General features: G+C 33.6%; 1 protein-coding gene across 2 annotated transcripts in view; it reads right to left on the bottom strand.

Annotated features, from left to right (window-relative positions):
- Nucleotides 1-24928, bottom strand: part of LOC128780483 (pre-B-cell leukemia transcription factor 3) — a 110941-nt gene that overhangs the window by 28443 nt on the left and 57570 nt on the right. Inside the window, exon 3 of one of the 2 annotated variants that reach the window (XM_053920694.2) lies at nucleotides 21861-21907. The exons of the other annotated variant lie outside the window; for it this stretch is intronic. Within the exon in view, the coding sequence (XP_053776669.1) occupies nucleotides 21876-21907 (32 nt within the window). The 3' untranslated portion in view covers nucleotides 21861-21875. Of the gene's footprint in view, nucleotides 1-21860; nucleotides 21908-24928 lie in introns of those variants that run through there. 2 annotated transcript variants of the gene reach the window in all.

The raw sequence follows: 24928 nt of genomic DNA, 5'->3' as shown, positions 1-24928 counted from the left end.
GGACCTGCCATGCAAACCAGGCATGTGCCCTGACTGGGAATCAATCCGTGACCCTTTGGTTCACAGGCCCGCACTCAATCTGCTGAGGTACACCAGCCAGGGCGATACATTATTTTTTAAGAGTCCTGATTTCTCAACGGTACATACCAAAATATATGCAAGTAATATAATATGTCTTACATTTATTTCAAAAAATATGTGAAGGAGAACTAGAGGTAAGAATGGAGCATGACTGGCCATGATTTGGTCAAGTTTGGTGTTTGGTGTTCTACTATCCTATCTTCTATAGTATGGCTCAATATTCACCCCAACAAAAATTTAAAAAGAGGGAGAGATGTTGCTGTGGTAACCATCTTTGTATGCATATCTCTATTTCCTTAGTATTAATTCCTTAAAGTAAAATATTTGAAAATAAATCTTTTAATGCTTTCAAAACACTTTCCTAAAATGACCTGCAAATTTATGCCAGTTTACACTACTACAAGTGGTGAATGTAATGCCGTGCATTACCCTTACATTCACCAGCATAGATATGCTTAACAAGCATAGTTGGGCAACGTCCAGTTTTAATGCAACATGAGTAGTAACATTTCCCCCACAATCCTACACTTTACATGATACTTTGAAGTAGTTATAATAGTGTTTCTCTGTCATATATATATATATATATATAAAATCATGTCTAGGTGATGACAAAACAAAAAGAATTAAAGAAATTATGAGTAGGTGATTCCTCATTTTTGTTTGGATCCTCCTTCCTCAAATAATATCTTTAATTCACATAAATATTCTTGAAATTTAAACAAGAGAAATTAATATTTACTTTATTTTTACAAACTTTACAGAATGTATTTAGAAAAATTAAATCAGTGATTTAGTTTCATTTTACAGTCAAGGCCTGTGGCATGACTGCAATGATACAACAAAATATTATTTATTACATTAATTTTTAAATGAGTCAAACAGTATACCAACATAGAATATATGAATCTATGAAAATTTAATTATTTCAACATTTTTTCAAGATAAATTACATTAGTTTTGTAATGTCCTAATATTCACTCAGGTTTTCTTGAGTGGTGCATTGTCTCATGGTACTATAACCTAGAAATACCCAGGCTTAGTGGTGGCAAAGCTTCAAATATTATATACTTACATTTTTAAATCAGGGCAGACACCTGAGACAAAAACTGTCCCCAAAGCTGCCTATAACAGCTACATGCTGGTCACTCTTTCTTGTCAAGGCTGATTTATTGCCTCCTTGCTGTTCAATTTCACATTTTGTCCTCATCATATCCCTGGCTCATGATCATTCTATGCTGACCCTTGTAGGGCAGGCAGGGAATATTGATAAAACAATTATCTGTTAGCCGTTCATTTGATTTTCCATTTCAATTACGGATTGCACGAGGCAAAAGGAAAAAGATTGCATCATTGATTTTTCTACCTTACAACAGTACAGAGTTGCTTTGATGGTTATAAAATGAATGCAACTCAACCATGCTTTTAAAGGTCATATTTTTTGGTTTAGTGTATTTTTTTCAAAGCTTAACATATGCAACTGTACACATTCTATAAGAAAAAACTACCCTCAAAAACCAAGCTAAATTGTTGCCCCGGTGAGAAAAAAAAACAAGAAAAAAGGCTTCGGATGAGTCTGAACCCTTTCACAGCTGCATTCACATTACATAGTAAAGGACTTTTCTAGAAAACCAGGGTGGTTAGAGAATTTCCAGGGTTTCTGATAGATTTAGGTACAGAGAACATAGCATGTAATCCCTTTCAAAGGACTGAAATAGAAACCACCAGGTCCTGCTTCTTAAGTACACAGTAATACAGAATAGTTTCCTCAGTTCCTATAATATGCAAAAAGTAGTTTTGATTTTTTTTTAAAGCACATTATACTACTAACTATAACCATGTTTAAACCCTCACCTATCTGAAAGGCTGATAATATGCTATTGCTAGCCAGTGATCCAGGACGGTCACAGTCAGAGAGAAATGGTGCTGAATCTACTAAACTTCATTACGGTTCAGCGAATGGTACAGCTCCAGGGGATGTTCACATGGCCGACCTTAAGAAAAGTTCAGCCTTTGATCAAGGTTTAGTGTTCCTGGAGTAGCAATGGTACAGGAAAAGGTTTCCATTTTCTGTGCCATAAGGTGCCGGTGTTGATCTTCTTAAAGCCCCAGAGTTTTCTTCCAAGACTGGATTACGCTCAGCAATTAAGGTAATGAACTAGCTGAGGTAACAAAGCATAATGATCTCTTTTGTCCTTTGAATTCTTATGAACTCCACTCATTCACAATAGTCTGGCATGCAAAGCTTTTTCAAACCCTGTACTGCTTAAAACTATGCAAAAATGATTACTTCCATTATGCCTTCATGGTTTGACATTTTTAATTTAAACACCTGTAATATTTAAGCATACTTTTCAGAACCAAAATACCCACTCAAAGAATGCTAGCTTACATTCTGGTAATATTTTGACATTTTATATAGTATATTTTAATACCTGAGAAGATAATGTGATGAATCCATTATAAATACATCAAAATATATATACCTAGGACTTTTTCTTGATTTTTTTTTTTTTTGTTTTTAAACACTAAAGTTTAAAAGAAAAGGCTGGTATTCTGGTAGGTAAAATAGTCACTTATGAAGCTTGTTGCCAACGTTAACATGTTTCAAGTTCAATGTAACCTAAAAGATTAAAGGAAAAATATATATATAAATTATAACAGAAAACTTTGTTAAAAATGGATTCTTCGTATTATAATTAGTGTATTTTTTTGTAACTGAGAACCTTTCAGAAAAAGATATTTTATGTAGACATTGCATTTGTTAGAATTTACTGTCACTTTTATCTTTAAAATATTTTTTAAAAACATCTGGGCACTATTTTTTACATTTTCTTAAATCTTTGCATGTTATAAACCTTCACCACTGCAGAATTTGCTGCTCTCTGATCTTTCATCTTAACACATTTCCAGCCCCAAATTTCACTTCAATCTCACCTCATCTCTCCATACTACATTAACCCCTGGCAATTGCCTTCCAAATGACCCCATTAAGCTGTAATTGCCTCAGCAGGCCTGCACTTTCGCTTGTAATTCTGTACCTCTCATCTCCCAGACGTTCTCTCAGCATCATTTCATGTTCTGGCTCCCTTCACTGAGCTCAGCTTATGACCTCGCTGCACCATGGCCGAAATGACTACTAAAAGCATAACAGAGACGGAATTCCATTACTTATTTTTAAAAGTTCTCTGGTGCCCTAATGTAATATTCTTTCGGGACTGTTGTCAAGGATACCAAGCACCGGCCATTAAAACCTTTTGTTTTCCAAGGCATTCCGTCTTTTATTAATAAATAAAGATAAAGATAATGTGCATCCAGCCGGTGGAAAGTCAGGATATGTTTGTAATTTTCTCTCTCTATTCCAACCATATTCTGCCCATAATGTTTAGGAACTACAAATAATAGAAAAAGCCTTTTTAAAATTCTCCATGTGCTCCATATGATCACACCAGACCCAAAATAATATAGGTAAGAATTAATTAACATATATATCTAAAGGCTTTAGAACAACACTGTTTGAAATCTTATGTAAATTACACACTCATATTTAAGTAATCTCAGAGACATTCATGATATTAGTTTATAAATTAAATTTGTAATCACTCCATGTTAGAATGTCAGTCTCTTAAAGGTAAATAAAATCCCCAATGGACAGTCTCAGAACAGTAGAACAACAAGGAAACCCTTATTAAATTCTCCAACTCGGCTTGTGGCTATCTTAGGGAAGCTTGTATTCACCAAAGGGGGAAAATAAAAAAGAAAATAATATTTTAGGACTGTTCCCAATCAGGTAAGCCATTCAAGCACCATTAAAAGTGAAAAGGTGAATTCTGTTATCATGAAAGCCAAGGATAGCCTCAGTAAAACTCAGCACAAAGCTAGAATTGACATAAAACTGAAAGGGCTGAATTTTGTACACAAGAAAGACAACTGCCCCCCATATACTAACGATGAAAATCTGGATCATATTTGAAACAAATTCTAAATGCAAACCCACGAGTGCTAATATAAGTAAACCAAGCAAACAAAAAAATCAGCAATTTAAAAAGACCTTCACAAAAACAATACAATTAAAAAAAAAAAAACAAGTCTGAGGCAAAGTCCACAAATTGGACAACAGGAGGCAAGCAAGCCTTCAAATGGTAGTTGCATGCAAAAGAACTCTGGCAACTAATCTCCATAATCTTAGGTCAATATTGACCTGTTTTGCTCTAAACTTCTACTGCCCTTTGCATTTCCCTTTAGTCCTCTCCTACCAATGAACACCATTTAGTGTTCATTTAGCTAATACACTATGCTAAGTACCTCCAAAAAAAATTTGTTTTAACCGAAGCTGCTATTTTCTGGACTAGACCACATTAAATGCAAAATGAAAACACTGGGTGTGAGAATCTCTCCTTATGGGAAGCCTGAGAAAGACTGAATGGAGAGGGGTGAATTCTTTTATGCATGTAATAGTTCAGAAAACTGATATGATGTCAACATGAATGTGTTTTACAATAAAACTGGGTGTCAGAGCCAGAATAGATTCACTGTCTCTGCAGGCCAGAGCATGGCCACTGTTGCCTAGAATTGAGTAAAGTTGTCAACTGAACTGATGTTTAAGCTTCAGTAAGATGGCCTGAAAGAGAAGAGCTGGCACAAGGAAAACTGGCTAAAGCAACTTTTTGCTTTAGAAACAGCTCATATTTCTAACCCCATATCAAGGAGGTCAGTTACTTTATCATTTGAAGGCAAAAGATAAATTGCCACTTCATCAAAAAATAAAGATATAAATGAAAGGTTTCAAAATTAGAGCTTGAGATACAATATTAAAAAATACACGCTTTCTGAATTATGAATCTCTCGTAAAATCATTTCATATTTCAGATAGGGTATTACCTCTTATTAAATTTTTCATCTAGATTCTTATTTAACAGTACATGAAAAACTTCAGTAAAAAGCAGAAGCACTGGGGTCAAACTGTTTCTACCCATTTAAAATTTCCACACTATCCCAATGCTTCAGTTTACTACAACATTCTTCTAAAATTAACTCCAACATCCAGAACAGTTAAGAGAGAAACTTAATCTCCCTTGATTCTGTAAGCAGGACAATCACTTCAGCCTACAGTTAAGAGAGCACTGCCACCCCACAGCGTTCTGAACAAAAGCTCATTGTGCATACTATAGGCACTGCGAGCTCAAGAGCAGAACTAGTCGGACAACAGTAGAGCTCTACTCCAGAGACTGCACTCTTTTCCTCCTCCTGTCACTGAACAAACTGAGGCAAGACAACACTCTAGGGATGAAACAGCAAAGAGGAGAGAAAGCAGAGAGGTGATCAACATCCTGTTGCAACAGTTACGTACATAAAAAGCCAGCCATGCATTTCTCTGGTGCCTACCGTGTCACAAACTCAAGGCAAAAAGACAGGGTACACAGGGGGTGCTTGATTAATGCTAACAGAGGAATAATAACAACATTTCTCCTATCCCCACAAAACCAAGCATTAGCCAAGTCAGATTTTTAAAACTGTGACAAAATATTTGAGTTTTAAACAATGAGGATAAATTTAACACATACTCGCCTAATTTCAAATTTATGGCTCTGGCCAGCTAGCTCAGTTGGTTAGAGCATTGTCCAACACACAAAGGTTGAGGGTTCGATCCCAGGTTGGGGCACATACAAGAAACAATCAATGAATGCATAAATAATTGGAACAACAAAGCATGTTTTTTTTCTCTTTCTTTCTCTCTAAAACCAATAAATCAAAATAAAATGAAATAAATTAAAAAATTTAACCAGATCTTAGGAACAAGTCCAAACCCTACTACTTAATAGCTAGCTAGGTGATCTTGCACAATTTATTAAACTTCCCTAGGTCTTAAAGTTTCCTCACCTGAAAAACAGAAATAATCAAACAAATAACGGTTGGTACATGTAAAGAGCCTATCACAATTTCTAGTACATGATGAGTCCTAATAATGTAACAATTTCTAACTAATAAGTTTCATGCTTTGTAGTAATTGGATTAGCTTGATCAACAGAAACCAGACACTATGAGGCTCTATACAGTCAACAACAGTTAACAAATCAAACAACTTAAAATCAAATGAGCAAGTAATTCCACAAAAGATGTACATTTTTTATTCAAACCTTGACTCCCTTTACACTATTCTTTCTGTGGCTATTCAATTAAATGAGATTAAAAAGAAAGAGTAAGAAGAAATAACCTTATTTCCAGTGCCCTTTACCCCCCACACACATATAACATCCCAAAAGGCCATATAGCATATTTTAAAATGAACATTTTTTAAATAAAAATTTTCCTTATAGAGAAAGATACTGTACACTACTGGTATAAAATTATAGTCAATGCACCAAGAAGATCAAGGAGCTAGGAAAGAAAAATGGCCAAATTGTTAAAGGAAAGGAGAAAACTTTACTTGGAAGTTTAGCTATTGCTAAGGGATGAATGTATGTTAGTAATTACTAATAAGTGCCTAAAGCATATGTAAGTAATAACATAAAAGCCAAGCAGAAAAGGCTAGGAAAAAAAATGTTACCTATTGTTATGCATTACCTATAAGAAATAACTGCCAAAAAGCCAACATAAAGAGGATAGCATTTTTGCATATAATCAAAACACTATTAAATAGCTGCACTGTAAGTGGCACCCTAAAAAAAAATGAAAAAAAAAAGGACATATTCCCAGTGCTTTAAAAGAAAACCCCAGCATGGAAAAATTCTTCCTTTATTGCAAAGTTGTTTCTATGTACAGAAAAATTTTCTAGAAGACATTTTAAATACCAGCATAACATTAGATAAATCATATTTATCTTCACTATCCTCTTTACTCTTTAAAATAAAAAGCCAAAAAACAGGTCTGTGAACACAAAAAGCATAAAAACAATCCCTCTGACAATACCCATATTTACAGAGAGACATCTGAATGGCCCACTGTCCAAAGTGCTCCCTGTAGCCTAGAAATGAGCATCACAAGATTGACAGATAACCACACTGTACTGGTCTCTTAAAGCTGTTCCCTTACATTTACACTTTTAAGCCAGCAAAATACTTCAAAATGGAGTATAAATGTATGAGATGTCAGGAGTTCATTATCTCAATTCCATAAACAGGAAGGTCACTAAAAAGACAATCTTAGAATGTTTAAGAATCATATACCAACATTATCCCTTCCTCAGTCTCTCATTTTTTGTTGTCCACACAGCATATGGTACTTGGATATTATACAGTTGCCCAACACATCTTCCTTAATTCTCCTATCAGTCAGCAGGACTGATGTGGTCTTCAGTTTCCAAGCTTTTAACCTCCTCATAAATCTTTGACTTTTCCCTCTGTTTGCTCATTATAAATTCTACTAACTTTTATTGTGTAAGAAGTTACATCTGTTCGTCCAACACAACTGGAGTTTACAATCTAACTACCTGGTAACCAATGCTTACTTCTACCCTCAATCCCTTCATTTATTCTTTACTTCCTAAACATCCTGTTGCCCAAGAATTATTTCTCATTTTATCCTTTGGCGAGAGCAGATAAAGAATTATATGAATAAAATTAGCATTTGTTGACCATCTAGTATATCTCAAGAACTCTCATCGCATTCAATCTCAACGAAGTTAAATATGAAGTAGGTTACATGTGTTCAGGGGTGAAAGGCAAAGACAAAGTATTTTTATTACAAAGTTATTTTTTTATCCTTTCTCTTCCTTTTAAACTTCATTCTAATTGAATTGCCAAGAAAAGGACATTAAGTTACTCAATCAATAGACTGGTACAAGTGATAGATATTCTGAATGAGTACACTACTCTTTATATATCATGCTTCCTCTGGAATCTTCGTTGTTCTAAATCCTCACCCAAGGACGCTTCTTCATTGCTTTGGGAGGGGGAGAGGGAGGCGAGGATGGGGGGTAGGGGCGAGATGGAGATGTGAAAGAGAAACTTCTGTCCATTGCCTCCTGCACACGCCCTGAATGGGGATCAAACCTGCAACCCAGGTATGTGCCCTGACCGGAAATCGAACCTGCAACCTTTTGGTGTACAGGACAATGTTCCAACCAATTCAGCCATCCAGCAAGGGCCACTATGAACATTCTTGAGACCCCTACTATTTGGGAAAATTCACTGCAGAATAGTTCAAGATAGCCCTTTATTAAACTTAATTATTACAGATTTCTTCAAACCATATTTTCATTTCAACATTTTTTAGTCATTTTTCTATTCCTGAATGCAAACACCTTGTTATTCTTTACCTTATTCTGAATAAGGTTGGACAATTTTGTTTGCATATTTAAGAATTATTTGTATTGCCTTTTCTGTTAACAGTCTTTCCATATCCTTTGTCTATGTATTACTGGATTAGAATCCAAAATACACAGAAACTGCTTTAAATCAGTAATAAAAACAAACCTAATAGAAAACTGAGCAAAGGATATAAATAGTTCACAAAAAAATGTAAAACAAATTGGTCCATTATAAGTCTCATCCCCTACCATATCAGCATTATCACCCTAAAGACTTATTGAAGGGTGACACTCATGGAGTCTTTGCTTCCCTTGTTCCCGCTCCAGCTACATTTCCGAGTCTCAGTTGATATATTTGCCTGTCTCATAGAAACTCTCCCAGACTACTCTTTCTAAGGTCTCCTCCTACCCCAGATAATCCTTCCTAACATTTATCATGCTCTGAAATTATTCTATTTGACTTATTGTCTGTCTCTCTGCATTTAATTGTATGGTCTTTAAGGGCAGCATACTTGTCAATCAGTTCACTGCTATATTTTCAGTACCTAGAAGAATCTCTGGCTCAGAAAAAACAAGCAGTATTTACCTGATTATGACATAGTTAAAGTTAAAACTGAAATTAGGATCCTCATATAGTACAGATGGAAATATAAAATGGTGCAGCCACTTCGGAAAGAAGTCTGGGAATACCTAAAGGTTAAGGATAGAGTTACCACATGATGCAGCAATTCCACACCATAGTATATAACCCGAGAAAAGTGAAAGCGTTGTCCACACAAAAACTTGTATATGAATGATCACAGTAGCATTATCGTAATTGCCAAAAAGGTGATGAATGGATAAATAAAACATCCATTCAGTGGATAATTACTCTGAAATAAAAAGAAACAAGCCTAACTGGGTGGCTTGGTTGGGGCATCGGCCCACACACCAAAAGGTTGCGAGTTCAATTCCCTATCAGAGCACATACCTATGTTGTGGTTCAATCTCCAGTCAGGGATCCTACCAGAGGCAACTGATGTCTCTCCTTCTTTCTCTCTCTCAAATCAATGAATATATCCTCAGGTGAGGATTTAAAAAAAGAAAGAAATGATATACTGATACATGTGGCAACATTAAAGAACCTTGAAAAAAATAATGCTAGGCCAATCAAGAAGACCACATATTATATAATTGCATTGATTTGAAATGTCAAGATTAGGCAAACCTATACAGACAGAAAGTAGACTAGTGGTTACCTAGGGCAGGGGGGAAACAGGAATTGAGAGGAAATGGGTATGAGGTTTTTTGGAGAGGTGATGAAAGTATATTGAAAGTGATTATTTTGATGGTTACACAATTCTGTGAATATGTTAAAAATAAACTGAATTATCCACTTTAAGTGAGTGGATTGTGTAGTATGTGAATTATCTCTCAACATTATTTTTTAAGAAAGTTAAACTGGACAAAATAAGAACTGGATTCTGATGCTTGACACCTAAGAAATGGAGACATCACTACTAGTTTGCTGGAACTGATGCATGGATGTTAGGGGAAGAAAAGACTAGAGGGAGAAAGAGAAGGAAAAAAATACTTTCTTGAAGTTTCAAAATATCCTAGTGCCTAAAAAATGTACTTATAAAAAATTCAATTTAATTTTTCCTTCCTTCTCCAAAAATAGAGGCTGATCTAGAACTGTAAAACACTTCTCTTATTTTCTTTGGTCCAAAACTCTTTTTATAAACTGCATCTGTAGCAAATGTAGAACCAGATCTCCATGCACCATCACTCTGTAGGCCTAACACTGCTTCTTGGCATAATGCTGAGACAGGAAAGAAGATCAGGAAAAGCCAGTTTTCAATTGTGAGTTATAACGTTGATGAGGAGTTTAGACAGCGTGCAGAAATGTATTCTATTACATAATCCCATTCTGGCATTTTCCTAGAAATCTGAAAGCCAAATATGTTTTATGATAACACGTGCTGAAATTCCTTCATCTTTGATAAAGAATCAAGGATAACACACCTTGTAAATATAATTCTCAACCTTCTAAGACACTGTTTTACAAAATAATTTAAGACCCTTTACAGGTATCTTACAATCAGTACAAATGTTTTAAGAGCATTAACCTAAGACAAGGTTGATTTGTGTCTTACACCCACAACCTAAAACTTTTTGGTTTAAGGTCTCTGCAAGCTGCCTTTGACAGCCATGTTACAGAAAGTTCCTAGAAAGTAAGTACAGCATAAATAGGAAAGACACAGGCTTTGGAGCCAGATATACCTCAGTTTGAATCCAGCATTGTCACTTGGCCACATAACCTTAGGAAAGTTATTTAACTTTGCTAATCCTCAGTTTTCTAGCCTATAAAATTAGGACAACACAAACTTGCGGTATTACAACGATTCAGCAAGAAAATGTAACGTATTTTTCATTACCAGCATATTCTTGGCTTATTTCAAAGTGAAACTTATTGCTGTAAATTTCTTCTCTCTCTTTGGCTTTTCCTCTTAATCATACCTCAATAATTAGCACCAAAGCATAAAGCTCAACAGAAATCTTTCTTAAGTCAAGTTACATGCTAGAACATCACAGAGGCAATACCATACAGTGGTTAAAATTACACAGACACTGGAACTTTCAGAAATAAAAACATAGCAGTATACATTTTTAAAAAATCTTACCAAATTTCATCAACATAACTAGACAAAGCAATCAGGAAAGAATAAACTCACACATGACTTCCACAGAAGTAGGTGACAAGAACTCTCTCCAAACTAGAAGACAGATAGGTGTGGCCAAAAACATGCACTAGCAGCAAGTTGTGATGGCGAAGAGAAATGCAAAAGGGATAGCCATGGAACCCAGAACTCACCGACAAAAAATCACCCCAAGAGAAAAAGATCAACATTATGTGGGATCGTAGGCAAGTGAAGCTTAGAACTACTTAAACTGAAACGCATCATACAGGCACCAAGCCATAGCAGAAAACAATCTTAAAAACTGAAGACTTATTAAATAAAATAACTGCCTAGCAATCTAACATTAGAATACAGTGGTTTATACATCCCCAGGGAGATACCATCTGATGACCACCCCCCCTAAACTGCAAAGACTTTAACTTTATTCAATAGCCTGTTATTTTGAAACCATTACAGATCTAACATAGGACAAAGAAAGTAAGTAATTATGTTACTTTTGTTAGGAATCCAATTTTTAACATAAAAAAAGAGGTACAAGTATAAGATCAAAGACATTAAATAAAAATCCTGTAGTCTTAAATTTGAACTAAGAGAATTATCAATATGAACTCATTTCCCTCACTTTTCCTAAACATAAACAATCCAACAGCATTAAATACCCATATTGTGGTATTTAGGTATCATTCCTCAAAAAGATCCATGGCTCTTTGGAGAAATGGCAGTTTCTACATCTAATGCTAGGAATATACAATACAAGATGAGCCTGCCATATTTTGCTGTGCCAGAAAGAAAGAAGCTATAAAAGCTAATAATGGAGTCTTGTCAAAAGGACACAGCATCCAGCTAGGAGATCTCACTACACAAAGGTGGGACAATTTCAACAACAAAAACAATAATGCCTGCAACTGATTAAAACACACTGCCCATACCAAAAGCCAAAGCTTCATAAAAGAAAGAAAGAAAGAAAGAAAGAAAGAAAGAAAGAAAGAAAGAAAGAAAGAAAGGAGGGAGAGAGGGAGGGAGGGAGGGAGGGAGGGAGGGAGGGAGGAAAAGAAATCAAAACTGATAACACCACCAGAGAATACTAAGGCACTACCTCGTTACTCTGGAAATTGATAATTAAAGGGCAAGTATTAAGCCTTTTATACTGCCTTTCCAGTATGAATTGTATTTGATGATAACCAAATAACCCTAGTGGATCAAATAAAACTCTTCTGAAGAGTTTTAGCTAATAAATGAAAAAGGAATAACATAACTGAAAATCACCATTTTCAACTCCTAAAAATTTCAGTAATTCAAGCACTGATCGTCCGTGGATGTAAAACCGTTAGGTAAAAGGCTGATGAACAAGGAATCTGACAATGAAAGGAGGCTGGCGCTACTGAAAGCAATCTTAGCATTACAAAAAGTAAGACAACCAAACTTTATGGCTGGCATGATACAGTATGAATCTAATCAAGCGTCCAAATCTAACTTCCAGTCTAGAAGAAATGCAGAGAATACAAGCACAAATGAAATAATGCCATGAGAAAGTAATCAACAAAATCCAGAATGCAAGGCATTCTACAGGATAACCATTCTGATTTCTTTAACAAGTTAATAATGGGTGGAAAAGCACTGGTGGCTGGTGAGGGAGTTGGGAGGTGAGGGTGTCTCTCTGTGCTAGCTGAAAAGACAGTTAAGAATCATAGCAATCAAACACAGAGAATAGACACTTTGGATCCTAATTCAAACAACCAACTGTAAAAAGGCATTTAGGTTTGACAGTCAGGAAATCTGAATAGATACTAGATGATATTAAGATAAAGTCTTGTTAGTTGAAGAGCTTATTAATTTTGTAATATGTGATACTGGCATTGTCATTTATGTAAGGAGGAAAATATCTTTTTAAAAAGCAAACTTAAATATTTAGGGATAAAATAATGTGATATCTGGAATTTGCTTTTAAATATTCTCACAGAAAAAAGGCTGTGGAGGAGATATGAAACAAGTATAAAATATTAATGCTAGTTAAATCTGGTTGATGGTTATATAAGAGTTCACTGTATACTCTACTTTTTTTATGTTTGAAAATCTAGAGTAAAACACAAAAACCAATGAATAAAACACAAAAATAAAGAGAAAATAGTATGAGCTCTAGACAACTAGGGAATTGAACCCTAGCTCTACTACTTATTGTGTGAATTTGGGTGAGTCACTTAACTTCTTTTAAGCATAGTTTTCCTTCCATCAAATAGAGGAAAGAGTTCCCCCATTTATGAAGTTTGAATGAGATAATCCACATAAATCAGATAAAATGTTTCTAGTACATAAAATGTCCACCATTGTCATCATTACTGTAAGTAGTACTATTATTGTAGAGGATGTAATAGCAAAAACTCCTGAATAGTTCTTTAAGTAAAGAGCCAATGTTTCTTTTTTTGTTAAAATTCTTATTTCTTCTTCAAAAACACAGATAAATGCACAATGCAAAACATCTATAAATATCTACTTTTCCTTTTCTACTAATCAACTTTTTTAAAATTAAAGAGCAAAAACATTACTTCACCAATAGCAAAAATTAACTGTTTCAAACTTTATATTATTCTTCAATTAAATTTAAGTGACACAGTGTTATCAATATTTTTTCTACCTGTCAAGGTCCTATTTCTAAATTTAAATTTTCCCTAAAATGACACATAAAAGAAATGATCTAGCTAGTAGAAAATCTAAGAAATATACAAAGCCATCTTTGTTGCAATAAAAGCTAGAAATATTTTTCTCATTTCTAAACAAATAAAATCAGTTTGGTGCTCATGATACATATGCTTTACATAATACAAAAAAAATCCCTTTATAAATAAAAAATTATACTGAAGTCTACAGACCCGAAGCAACTGATAAATTTTTCCTTTCACTTTTAATCAGGCTTCCTGTTGTAAGAGCTCAGCAGACAGTGACGCGAGACACTGCCTCCCAACTTCGGTTCACCTTTGCAGTTCCACAAGGGACACCATGTCAAGATTGTTCAGCTTTTTTGATGAGTGCTGCGTGGGTAACTAATGTGTAAACGCAGATACGTATAGAAAGCAGTTTTGACAGTGATGTATTGCAACTGATTCCAGATGTCGGTAAGGGACGCTTGGCCAGGCATCTGGGGCTTCGCTGCCACAAAGCAGTGCCAGGACCAAGCCAATCTTCAAAAGACCATGGCACTTTAAATCTTCAATTAGAATCTTCTTAAAACAATTAACTATGCTTCCCTTCTTTCAGGAAAACACTAAATATTTCTACTTTGTTTCTGGTTCTTTAAATTTAAGGAAAGGGAGGTCGAAATATTGAGCATCATAAGTTTGGCTACAAGGAAAACTTCAAAGCAAACTGCTGAGATACTCAAAATTAAGCACATATTCATGTCACCTAATGAGAATTTTAACCAAATCACACAAACTTGAATATATAGAGAAGTTTAAGCAGCCCGTGATTAGCAAAGCAAATGGAAAGATTACTCATCTAATGATATTAGAAATCCCTAAGAAAAGAATATCACCATTAACATGGTACATATATCACAATAACTGTTAAGTCAAATCATCAAGTTATCTTGCTCCTTTTGCTGTGTATGACCTTGACAAGTGTATTTTAGCTAAAGAAAATGTACTGCAGTTGCACTGACTTTAAAATAAATGATAAATTTTGTAATAATGTATTTCCAGAATAAAATCCTAGGGAAAAAAAGGACTAACAAGCAAGATATGAATAAATAAAGTTTCTGGTCCACTGGCTAATGAAGTACAATATGATGTATACAAAAATTCCAAAGTAAAAATACATTATTATAATCATGCAATGAATAGCCTTTAACCTTTAAAATTGATAAAGTTGCACTTTCTACATAAAAAATATTGTAGCACAGCTCCAACATAAGCATTTGATCTAATGGGAATTTTTTTTTCAAACAACTTGTCTGTCTCCCTCTTCTTTCAATACCAAACTTCCAACTCCAATCAAAAAATCTCTCAGGGGATCACCTACAGCTACATGCTCTCCATGTGGTTTTGCTATAAGGCATTTTCTCATTGATCAAGGAACTGCTGAAAGCACGCGTTCTGTTTATCCTAGAACAAAGAAGGTGACTTATGTTACTGATTTTCAGTATCAAATCAAAGGTTTTAAAATACTTTTAATATAAATAAGGGCAAACAAAACTGTCAGAATGATGTTTAGAACTCTATGTTTCTTTTGATTTCCTAATAAATTAAATAAATTGAACATTCTAATTACAAAACTCTTAATTTGAGAAAGAACCTTGGGGTCAATAACTTTCTGTTATAAATAAATTGTTTAACCATACCCCAAAGCTGTTATATTTGGTCTGATATAAATTGATACACTAATGGAAAGGTCAACAGTAGTTTTAATAACTGACCAATCTTATTTTTCCAGATGGATTATCGAATTTATTTCTAACCTTGCATTTAAATAATCAACCAGTAAAATTTTATAGTTTTAAATACATTAAAGCAGCAATTTTCAACCTTTTTCATCTCATAACACATATTACTTAATATCACTCTAATTACTTAAATTCTGTTGCATACCAGAAAGTATATATTTTGTCAATCTGACAAAATAATAGGTATAATTTTGACTGATTTACCAAAAAATAATAATAATAGTAATTACTTACCATTTTGCTCCAAAGTGACTTTAAAAAAAAAAAATCAGGTGCCTATACTTGTTTATACGGATTTCTGGTACCAAGAATTAACCAATCATATGCAACCTTATTATGCAACATGACCAATAAGATGCAACTCTATTACATGACCTATGTACTTGTGATTCAAAATGGTATTCACACCAAATGCCTATTTCCATGTTGGCTATTGTCATTTTTTGACAATCTAAGGGATGAGAGGTCAGTGCCCCTAATAGTCTGGCATTGCATGTTTTAAAAATTCTTGTGGCACACAGGTTGAAAATCACTGCATTAAAGAGTCGTGCCAGATAGCAAAAGAGCTGTAAAGTCCTTATTCCCATCTCCCCCTTCTTAGGGTTGTTATGACAAATCTCTAATGTCTCATGAATATTGACACAAGCAACCTTCATTTTTGTCTTATCCTAAACATGACAGTTTTGATTCCTAATATACTATGTTCGACAAATAAAAATACAGTAGGAGCATTTCTACATAAACCATTAATTACTCTGAAATACAGCAAATTTGTCTAGGCAGTACAATTAAATATATATCATATTTGGCAAGTCAAAAACAAAATGACTGCCTAGTGAAACTATGGGAGCATGTATATTTAACTAAATGACTTGTCTGTTCATCTTATGAATGTATTAATAACTGAAATCCTCTAGCTAACTAGTACAAAGTACAAATTACTGTATGCAGCAAAAGTCCAAACGTGAAACGACTGACGCCCATATCCAACACATAAAGACACACTAAACTAACGTCCTAAATTAATTCAGTGTTTGATTCTGAAAAATAAGTGCATAATTCCAGAACGAACCTATGTATCACACAGTCTTACTGCTGGTGGCAATGAAATAGGTATAACCACTTGGAAAGCTATTTAGCAACATCAAGTAAAGTTGAATATATACATACTCTATAACCCAACATTTCAACTCCTATTTACATACCTCAGAGAAACTCCTGCATGTGAACAAGAGTATGTATACAAGCACATTTATAATAGCAAAACTTTAGAAACAATTTAAGCACCCATCAATCATTAAATGAATGTAAAGTTCATTTTCACAATGGAATACTATAAGGAGTTAAGTGAATGAAATCGCTCCACAGGCATCAAACTGAATGCACTCGGAAAACAATAAGGGAAAAGAACAAGCTACAAAACAACAGATATACTTTATATTTCTATTTTTCCCAATACCAAAAATACTGACTGTATAGCACTTATGAACCTTAAATATGCAGCAAATTCTTTGCAAATTCAAAGAAACATATGCACCAACTATGAGATAAGCACTACTTTTGTGTAGGTAAGGAAGTGAGTGAGCTGAAGGGATGGGAAATCCTCAACCATATATAATGGGGTTGTTTTTTAAAATAAATATCTAAAGCAGATATAGCAAAATGTTAACATTTACTAAATTTAATAGGAGGGAATATGGACAGCTGTATGCTTAAAATGTCACAATTAAAAATTAACATGTAAAAATCTCATATATCCTACATGACCACTTACTTCAGAATTTCTAGCAATACCACATTCGAATACATTCATTTATACACTCCTTAATTTTATTAGGTTAAAAGTTATGTCCATAACTGAAAGAGCAATCTATTCTTCTCAGTAAGGTCTTCACACAATCGGTTGAACTGTCTAAATACTTTTACTAATATCACCATTATTATGTTTTTGTACCATTGATAATCATAGATATATTTTCCAGAGAAAGATTTCCCTAATAACCCAGACCCTACACTAATCAGTGAATTTTCCAGACAAGCTAGATTCACCAATCACTTACAATATCTGATTTTTAACTCTGAAACATCACATAAAAGCATTTTGAGCAACAAAGAAATTTATTCCTGTATCATTTGTGACAATCAAGATATAACAACAGTAAATAAATACAGTGAACTTTAGCAGTTTTCTACCAGAATTAAATGTTCTAACTTTTGGAATAAGTTAAACATTAATGTCAGTGCCTTTCTCATTCAAAGACACTATGCTCTAACGGAACTGACTGAAAACTGCCACCCACAGTTAACATCCAGAAATGTCTCCCAATGCAAAATTAAATAGATGCACAGGATATTCTAGCAAAGCCCCCAAATTATATTCTAAAATAAGGGAAGCTACTACATTAAACTTGGTGATATCTTAACCACAGATTGATCCTCTAAATCCCAAAATGAAAGCAAAAAGATGAAAAATTGATACTTTTTAGCAGTACAGCTTACAAGAAGTAAATAGTGATGTTTACTTGTAAAATAACAGTAGTTTTCAAAGTATGGCCCAAATACTCCTGGGGCCCACATAAGGGGTCTGGCAAAGTCAAAGCTATATTCATAATATTACTAAGATTTTGTTGCCTTTTAAATTTGCATTCACTCATGAGTATAATGAAGTATAATAAACTTCACAATGAAGTTTACAAGGAGCTACATGAAGTATCAAATCGCAACAGACTGACTGCAGAACAGATAAGAGAATCCAGCTGCTGTAGTCAGATATTGAAGAGATTTACAAAAAAATGCAAAATAATACCACTCTTCTAATTTTCTTTTGGAAACTATGAGTTGTTTTTTATTTAAAAAATGTTATTTATATCCAAATGCAGTTGGCTTACTATTGCTATTTTTAAATAAACTAGCATTTTTTTAAATTTCTAATATAGTAAATATTGATAAATATAGTCCACATTAGCAAAAGGGTTCTCAATAATTCCAAGTGGCATGGTAAAGGATCCTGAAAACATAAAGTTTTGAGAACCAATGACCTACATCTTAGAGTTGTTATGAAGACTAAAAGAACTAGTACATGTAATACAAGGCATGGCAAACAATAAGTTCTCAATAAACAGTATATATAGTTGTTACAACAGCTGGCTACAGAAAGCAATGTTGAGATCAGAGATTCTTGTGAATTTGTCTCCCTTTCTCTAGTAAGCAAGGAATATTAAAAAAATAAATCATTAGTCAAATTTCATTTATCATATAGATTCTAATTTAAATTCTATCATAATATGTCTCTATATTATTTTTCCAGATCTTGTGAATTTCCTTACAAACCAGGAAGGCCTAATCCAACAGTCTTAACCTTAGAGACTACCACAGAGTTCCCTTTTCCTTTCAGCCACTAGGAAAACAACGAACAGAAGCCTAAGTGTCCTGTGCCAAGCACCACAAGCAAATTACGATATTTCGTTCTCATGGAATTAAAGGTATATATTCCTTGGAAATACAAGATCAATAAAGGAAGATGGAACAATAGAAAAGGAGGGCCCTTGAGCAAGCTGTTGGTCAAGATCACTGATGACAGGCATATCTAGCACATATCCACGAGCGACTAATCTGAGCAGAGACTCTCTAACTGAGCAGTTATTCTCACACTAGTGGTTGAGATTGTGGCTGGCTTCTTCCAGGAAGCCAACCACAATCTTTCCTGCTTCATTTCCTTGCAGTTCAACTATAATTGATAAATATAAAAATAAATATAAATTATAAGGTAAAAATAATAATTAGTGTACAGAAACCATATACTTAGCACAGATCTTACAAAAATTCTTTAGCCTTTTAGCCTTCTTTTTTCCAGTTAAAATATCTCCCAAATCCCTTAACTTTCTCCCAATCATCTACTGTTCAATCTCTTAATCACTATTTTCTACTTTCTAAACTTCAGAATAAAAACATATAGCATCATTTTCAATTTTTTTTTTTAAAAGACAGACTGATCAATCCAAAGTAGGTACCACAGAAATTTCATCAAGGAAGTAATGAACTATTGACATTTACCCTTCTAAAACTTTCTTAAAAACCACATGACATATCAAATTATTCCAAAACCTAACTAACATAGAAAGCATTATTTAAAACTATCATCCAAAAAAAGACATCTTCCCTTTAAAAGAGTCATATTAACATACATGTTAAGTTCAGTCTTTTTAAAACTATCTTTGTGACTTAAAATTAGCATTAAGATGAAAGCAATGAATAGCACAACACATAGAGGCACATAAAATCTGAGTAGTATGCACAAGTGAATAAAAGTAAATACACAGAGTCATAACACATTTTTTATAACATACAGGTTTTTATATACTATATGATGGGTAAATTTTAAAGTGTTAATAATCAGCAGGAATAATAGGCATTTGCAGAGCAAACAAGGAAATGTTCATTTTCCCCACCTTTCCCACAACTGTATATTTTACTTTCAAATATCATAGTGGCTTCACAAAATATGGCCATACTATGAACTTTCTCATATAAGAAACATACTTGCTAAATGGGCAAACATAAGCAGTAGACTTAATGAATGGTAATAGTTACTGACAAAGAAAAATTCGCATTATTTTTTTAGCTATCTAGCAAAAAACAATTTTTTAAAAAACCACAGTGTATACCCAAATTATACAAGTGCTTAGATGAAGGACTATAAAATCCCCAAACTCAACTACTCATTAGGGTGTGTTTCATTAAGTATGAAGTACAGAATTATGGCTGAGGATGTCACAATGTATTATGTGGCATTTTAAATAATAATCCAATACAATAAGCTATAACAGTGAGAAGATACCCTGTATGAATGTATAGGAAAACATTAATGAAGTATATGCATTTACTAGATTATACAGGCTTTCTTATACTATGGTCAAATTACAACTCATGTTAAATTCAAACATAGTTTCCTTTTAAAACCTGTTCTAAACTACTGAAAAAATTATTTAGAAAGATAGGTTGCCTGTTAGATCTGAATATAAAACATGTTCAGGGAAATATCAGGTTTCAACGTGAAGAAATATATATATACACAAAGAGATTCTAAAGAGGTACTATCACCTACACTAAAAGTATTAGTAAGTACAATGAAAAACAACATTTAGGTAAGAAAAGGTTTTAAACTCTGGAGAATAAAATTTTATAAAAGTATATCCTTTAAAAATAATTTTCGATGATCAGTATAGAATTTTCCCAGATCTGTACAACAGACTTAGAGAAAAAAACACTGTCAAGAACAAACACTGTAACAAGCACTTCTTAACCCACCACTAAATCAGGCAATACAACAAAAGTCCATTCTTTTAAAGCTACACAGTGTATGTGCTGAAGTTAAAAGTATTTACACAAAATTTTACTAACAAAGGAACAATAAATTAGGTTCATCCGTATATTAGTTCCCTGCCATTGTTTACAACCCACCTTTAAATATTAAATTTTAATTTTACTTATTTAGGAAAAATTACATAATTCTTCGTAGCACAGTTTAAAAATAACTCCACTATTAATGCAGGCCCCTTATTTAATCACAGGCTAATTTACTCCTGACAGAAAGTAAATTCCACTATTTTCTGTGAGGCTTTATGAAATTGCCATCATTTTTAATTAATTCTTAATTAAAATATATTACACCACAGCTTCTACCCATCTCTCTTGATATTCTAACATAATCAATTCAAGACCATTTACATATCATTAATTAAAAGCCTTCCTCTCTCATCCTTAAAATCATAATGAGGCTCTATTTCTCATTAGCAGCCTTTAAGGGATAAAATAACAATAGAGCCAAGAATGAATGGTAATTTTTAAAAAATAATATTTTATACCTTAAAAAACTATATAGTGGACAGTGCGATTTTCAAAATTTCTCAGCTTTAGAGAGTTCTTGAATACTTTCTCTATGTTTTTCAACAACATAGAGCAACAATTGGCTATAATTCGAAACTAATCTTCAAATGGGATTTTAAAAATAAAGAAGAAATAATAGCATCTTAGAAAACAGGGAAAACCCAATATATTTCTACAACTGGACAATGACAAGTCTTACCATGAATGCTACAAACAACTTAATGACTATAAAAGAATGAAGACAATTAACTCTACCTTGTCTTCATTTCCAATTTTTGTCTTAAATTTTCAGAAATGATATAATAATCTAAACCCTCTATAGGAATCCTTTGCTTTTAAAAGGATTCTTTCTTTCAATGAAAGTCCATTATTAATATCTCTTAAATCTTAAGATGTAATTAGAAAAAATAATTGAAATATCTATCTCTATGTATTTCTTACTAGCTTACCACTGTCAGAGTGAAGTATCTGTGGTCACATGAAGAACTGAAACAGAGAGGCTAGTAGGAAGTTCCATAATTAAATTCCAAGGCTATGATATGTTTTACACATTCTTCAGTGAGCTGTGATATATGCCTGTAGTACAAAAAATTATCATTTATTGGTAATGAAAGGTAAAAATTAACCACCTAGTCAAGGATTTTACCTCCTTTGGAGGTTTTAAAGCCAAATACAGTTTAAGATAAGATAGTAATTGATGACTTTTAACCCACTGTTTTCAATATTTTGGCTGTAAGTTACAAAATTAATATAGCCTCAACTATGATTACTTTTATTAGTAGTACAAAATAAAATTACATTGCTTTTCTTTTGCTTTGAGCAACTGCAGTACTATTGCCTTCTACAATGTTATTAAAAAAAAGACTGACTTAAACTTTAATTTGTTACACTTTTCAAAACTTATTTGCAATTGTATTTCAAAGACAAACTATGAATACAAACAGAAACTGAGTATCAAAATGTGACCAAAAAAATAATAACCACATAATAGAGGAAATAAAATCAGACTCACGTCTTGGAAATTTTATGCAGACTTATTGTCACCAGCATTAACTATATCTAGGTGCTTCATATCAGGCAAATCAGATTTATATCACTGTCTTCTGTCAAATGCAGGTGTTCTACCACAACTTGTCAAGACAGCCTGTCTGAATCTTCACACGTCAGACAGAATCACAGCACTTGGTGTTTTGGTCTGTTGACAGCAATTTATTTTGATGTGTTGTCACAATATGGAATTTTTCAATGCTCTGCACCATGGTGCCAGTAAGTCCTACTATACTTTCTTCTACTGCCAGATGCTACAGGTTTAGTAAGAGGAGAGGGCAAAGTTTTGCCTTACTTTTAAAACACCTTTAATAGAGCTGTTAGTAGTTAATTGACCAGTGGACACCAGTGCTAAACAGAAGCAAGCATTTCAAGACAGGTCTTATTCCCAGCATCCTCCATCCTGTTTAACACCACAACCAAATAATCTAGGGGAATCAAAGCTGACTAGTCTGTCGGAAACAACCAGGGACATTAAAAATCCTGCAAGTCAAAAATCAGAATAGTCCATCCTTAAGACTAAACAATAGCTTGGGCTACACATCAACTGTGGTCAATTGTTTTCTCAGCTCTTTCACAGGGCTACTTTCAAACCCACAGTAAAAACTTCAATTCAGTACAGTGCAAACATTTATTATGTACCTATGTGTAAAGCCAGGCACCACTAGGGGACACAGAAGAAAGAGATGATGAATGGGAATAGCTTTCGTTTGGATTTTTTAACATACATTTTCCAGAAATCTGTACAAATTCCACATTATTACTCCAAGAATATAAAATACAACTTATAATTTTAAAAAGACAATGAATTAAATGTAGCTGAAGATAATATTCACAAAAAAGCTCAGAGAAGTTCTAAACTTTGTAATCTTTTCCTATTTTATATTTTTTATATTAAAAGCTAATTGAAAATCAACTTGAAAATAGTACAGTGTGTAATACACACACAGGGTGGGGCAAAAGTAGATTTACAGTTGTTTGTATGAAAAATATTAGTAATATAATAATAAAAATACAAGAATAAACTGTGTGTCACTTACAGTATCTAAGCACAATTTAAAAATAATCAAGTACCGCTATGTAATAACAACTATGTAAGGCTCATTTCCAAATTCCATAACTATAAAGATGTTTTTTGTATTTATGAGCAGGGACTCTGGTAATACTTACCATCTACAGCTGGTGTACACTGTAGTCATAATAACTTCTCTCCGAAGAATTCAACAACAATTTTTTTAAATCAAATAATCTTCTCTGTGAGGTAAGTGGGCAGTAGAACAAATGGTATTTTTTTAAACTTTGAATAACAAAAAAGTAAGACAAAACACTTTACAGTGAGTCAAAACACAAGCTGAACAAAGACTCACAAACTTAAAATGATTCCATTAAATTATATTCTATGAGTTCTTAAATTAGATAAGTCCGGCAGGGCTACCTTTTGCACAACCTAGAAGGCACCATTCACATAGTGTGTTATGAATGGTGCACCCTGGATTTGTATAACTCAACACACCTGAATCTAAACATAGCCTCAATGAAGTAACTGTGTGTGCATGTGTGCGTGTGTGTTCCTTCCAGAAAAAAAAAGAGGCATATGTATGACACAAACCCTAGTCTATTATATAAGGCTACATCATCACATAAATCACAAGTATAGTCTAGTCAACCTCCAAGATCTCCAGGAAAATTAAGCTTTGAATAGAATTGGACTGTGACACAAATATTCTTTTTTTTTAACTTATGGTGATGATTCTCTAACCAACTGAGCTACCCAGCCAGGTCAAGACACAAATACTCTTGATAAAGATCTGTTGCAGACTGATTTTTACCTGGTAACTAAGTATGGCAAGTAAACAATAAGTGTGGATGATTCAATATGTGCTGTATCCAGGATTCATGTCTAATCTGCCTTAAGGAATCCAATCACACTAATACAACCAAAATATCTATATGTGGCATTTACAGACTAGCAGTATTAACACCAGCCAACACAGAAGAACTTTTCACTCTAGTTTCATGACTGATTTTGGAAAGAATGAGAAGTGAAAAATGTTAACTAAAAAAAGTTTGACTCTCATTTAACAGATAAAGAGCAGCTATACATGCACAGATATATTAACCTACAGGAAAATGAAACCCACATAAGAACCCTAATTTTCTCCGAAAAATAGTCAGAAAAGCCCAATCATCTGATAATCGAAAAAAATAAGGCATTCAAAGAAGACAGAGAGTATGACCTGGTAAAGACAGATGGGATTCTAATTCAAAAAAGATACAGTACACAGGCCATGGAGGGGGAAGAACAGAACAGACGGGGGAAAGACTTAAAACTTGAGGACACTGATAAACCTGTACCCAATCAAAAATATGTAATAAAATAGAACTACACTGAGTTGGGAAGACTGGGCTATATAATCTTTATCCCAGTTCTGAAAACTTAGGCAAGTAACCTCCAGTAAATCCCTACTTAGCCTCTCAAATCCTCAGTTTCCTAATTTGTAATACAAAAATAATATATGTCCATCTACATGAAAGGTTGATGTAAGGATT

Source organism: Desmodus rotundus, chromosome 1 (genome assembly GCF_022682495.2).
Source record: "Desmodus rotundus isolate HL8 chromosome 1, HLdesRot8A.1, whole genome shotgun sequence".
NCBI lineage: Eukaryota > Metazoa > Chordata > Mammalia > Chiroptera > Phyllostomidae > Desmodus > Desmodus rotundus.
Note: the sequence above shows the minus strand (reverse complement) of the source record. Positions and strands in the feature narration are given on the sequence as shown.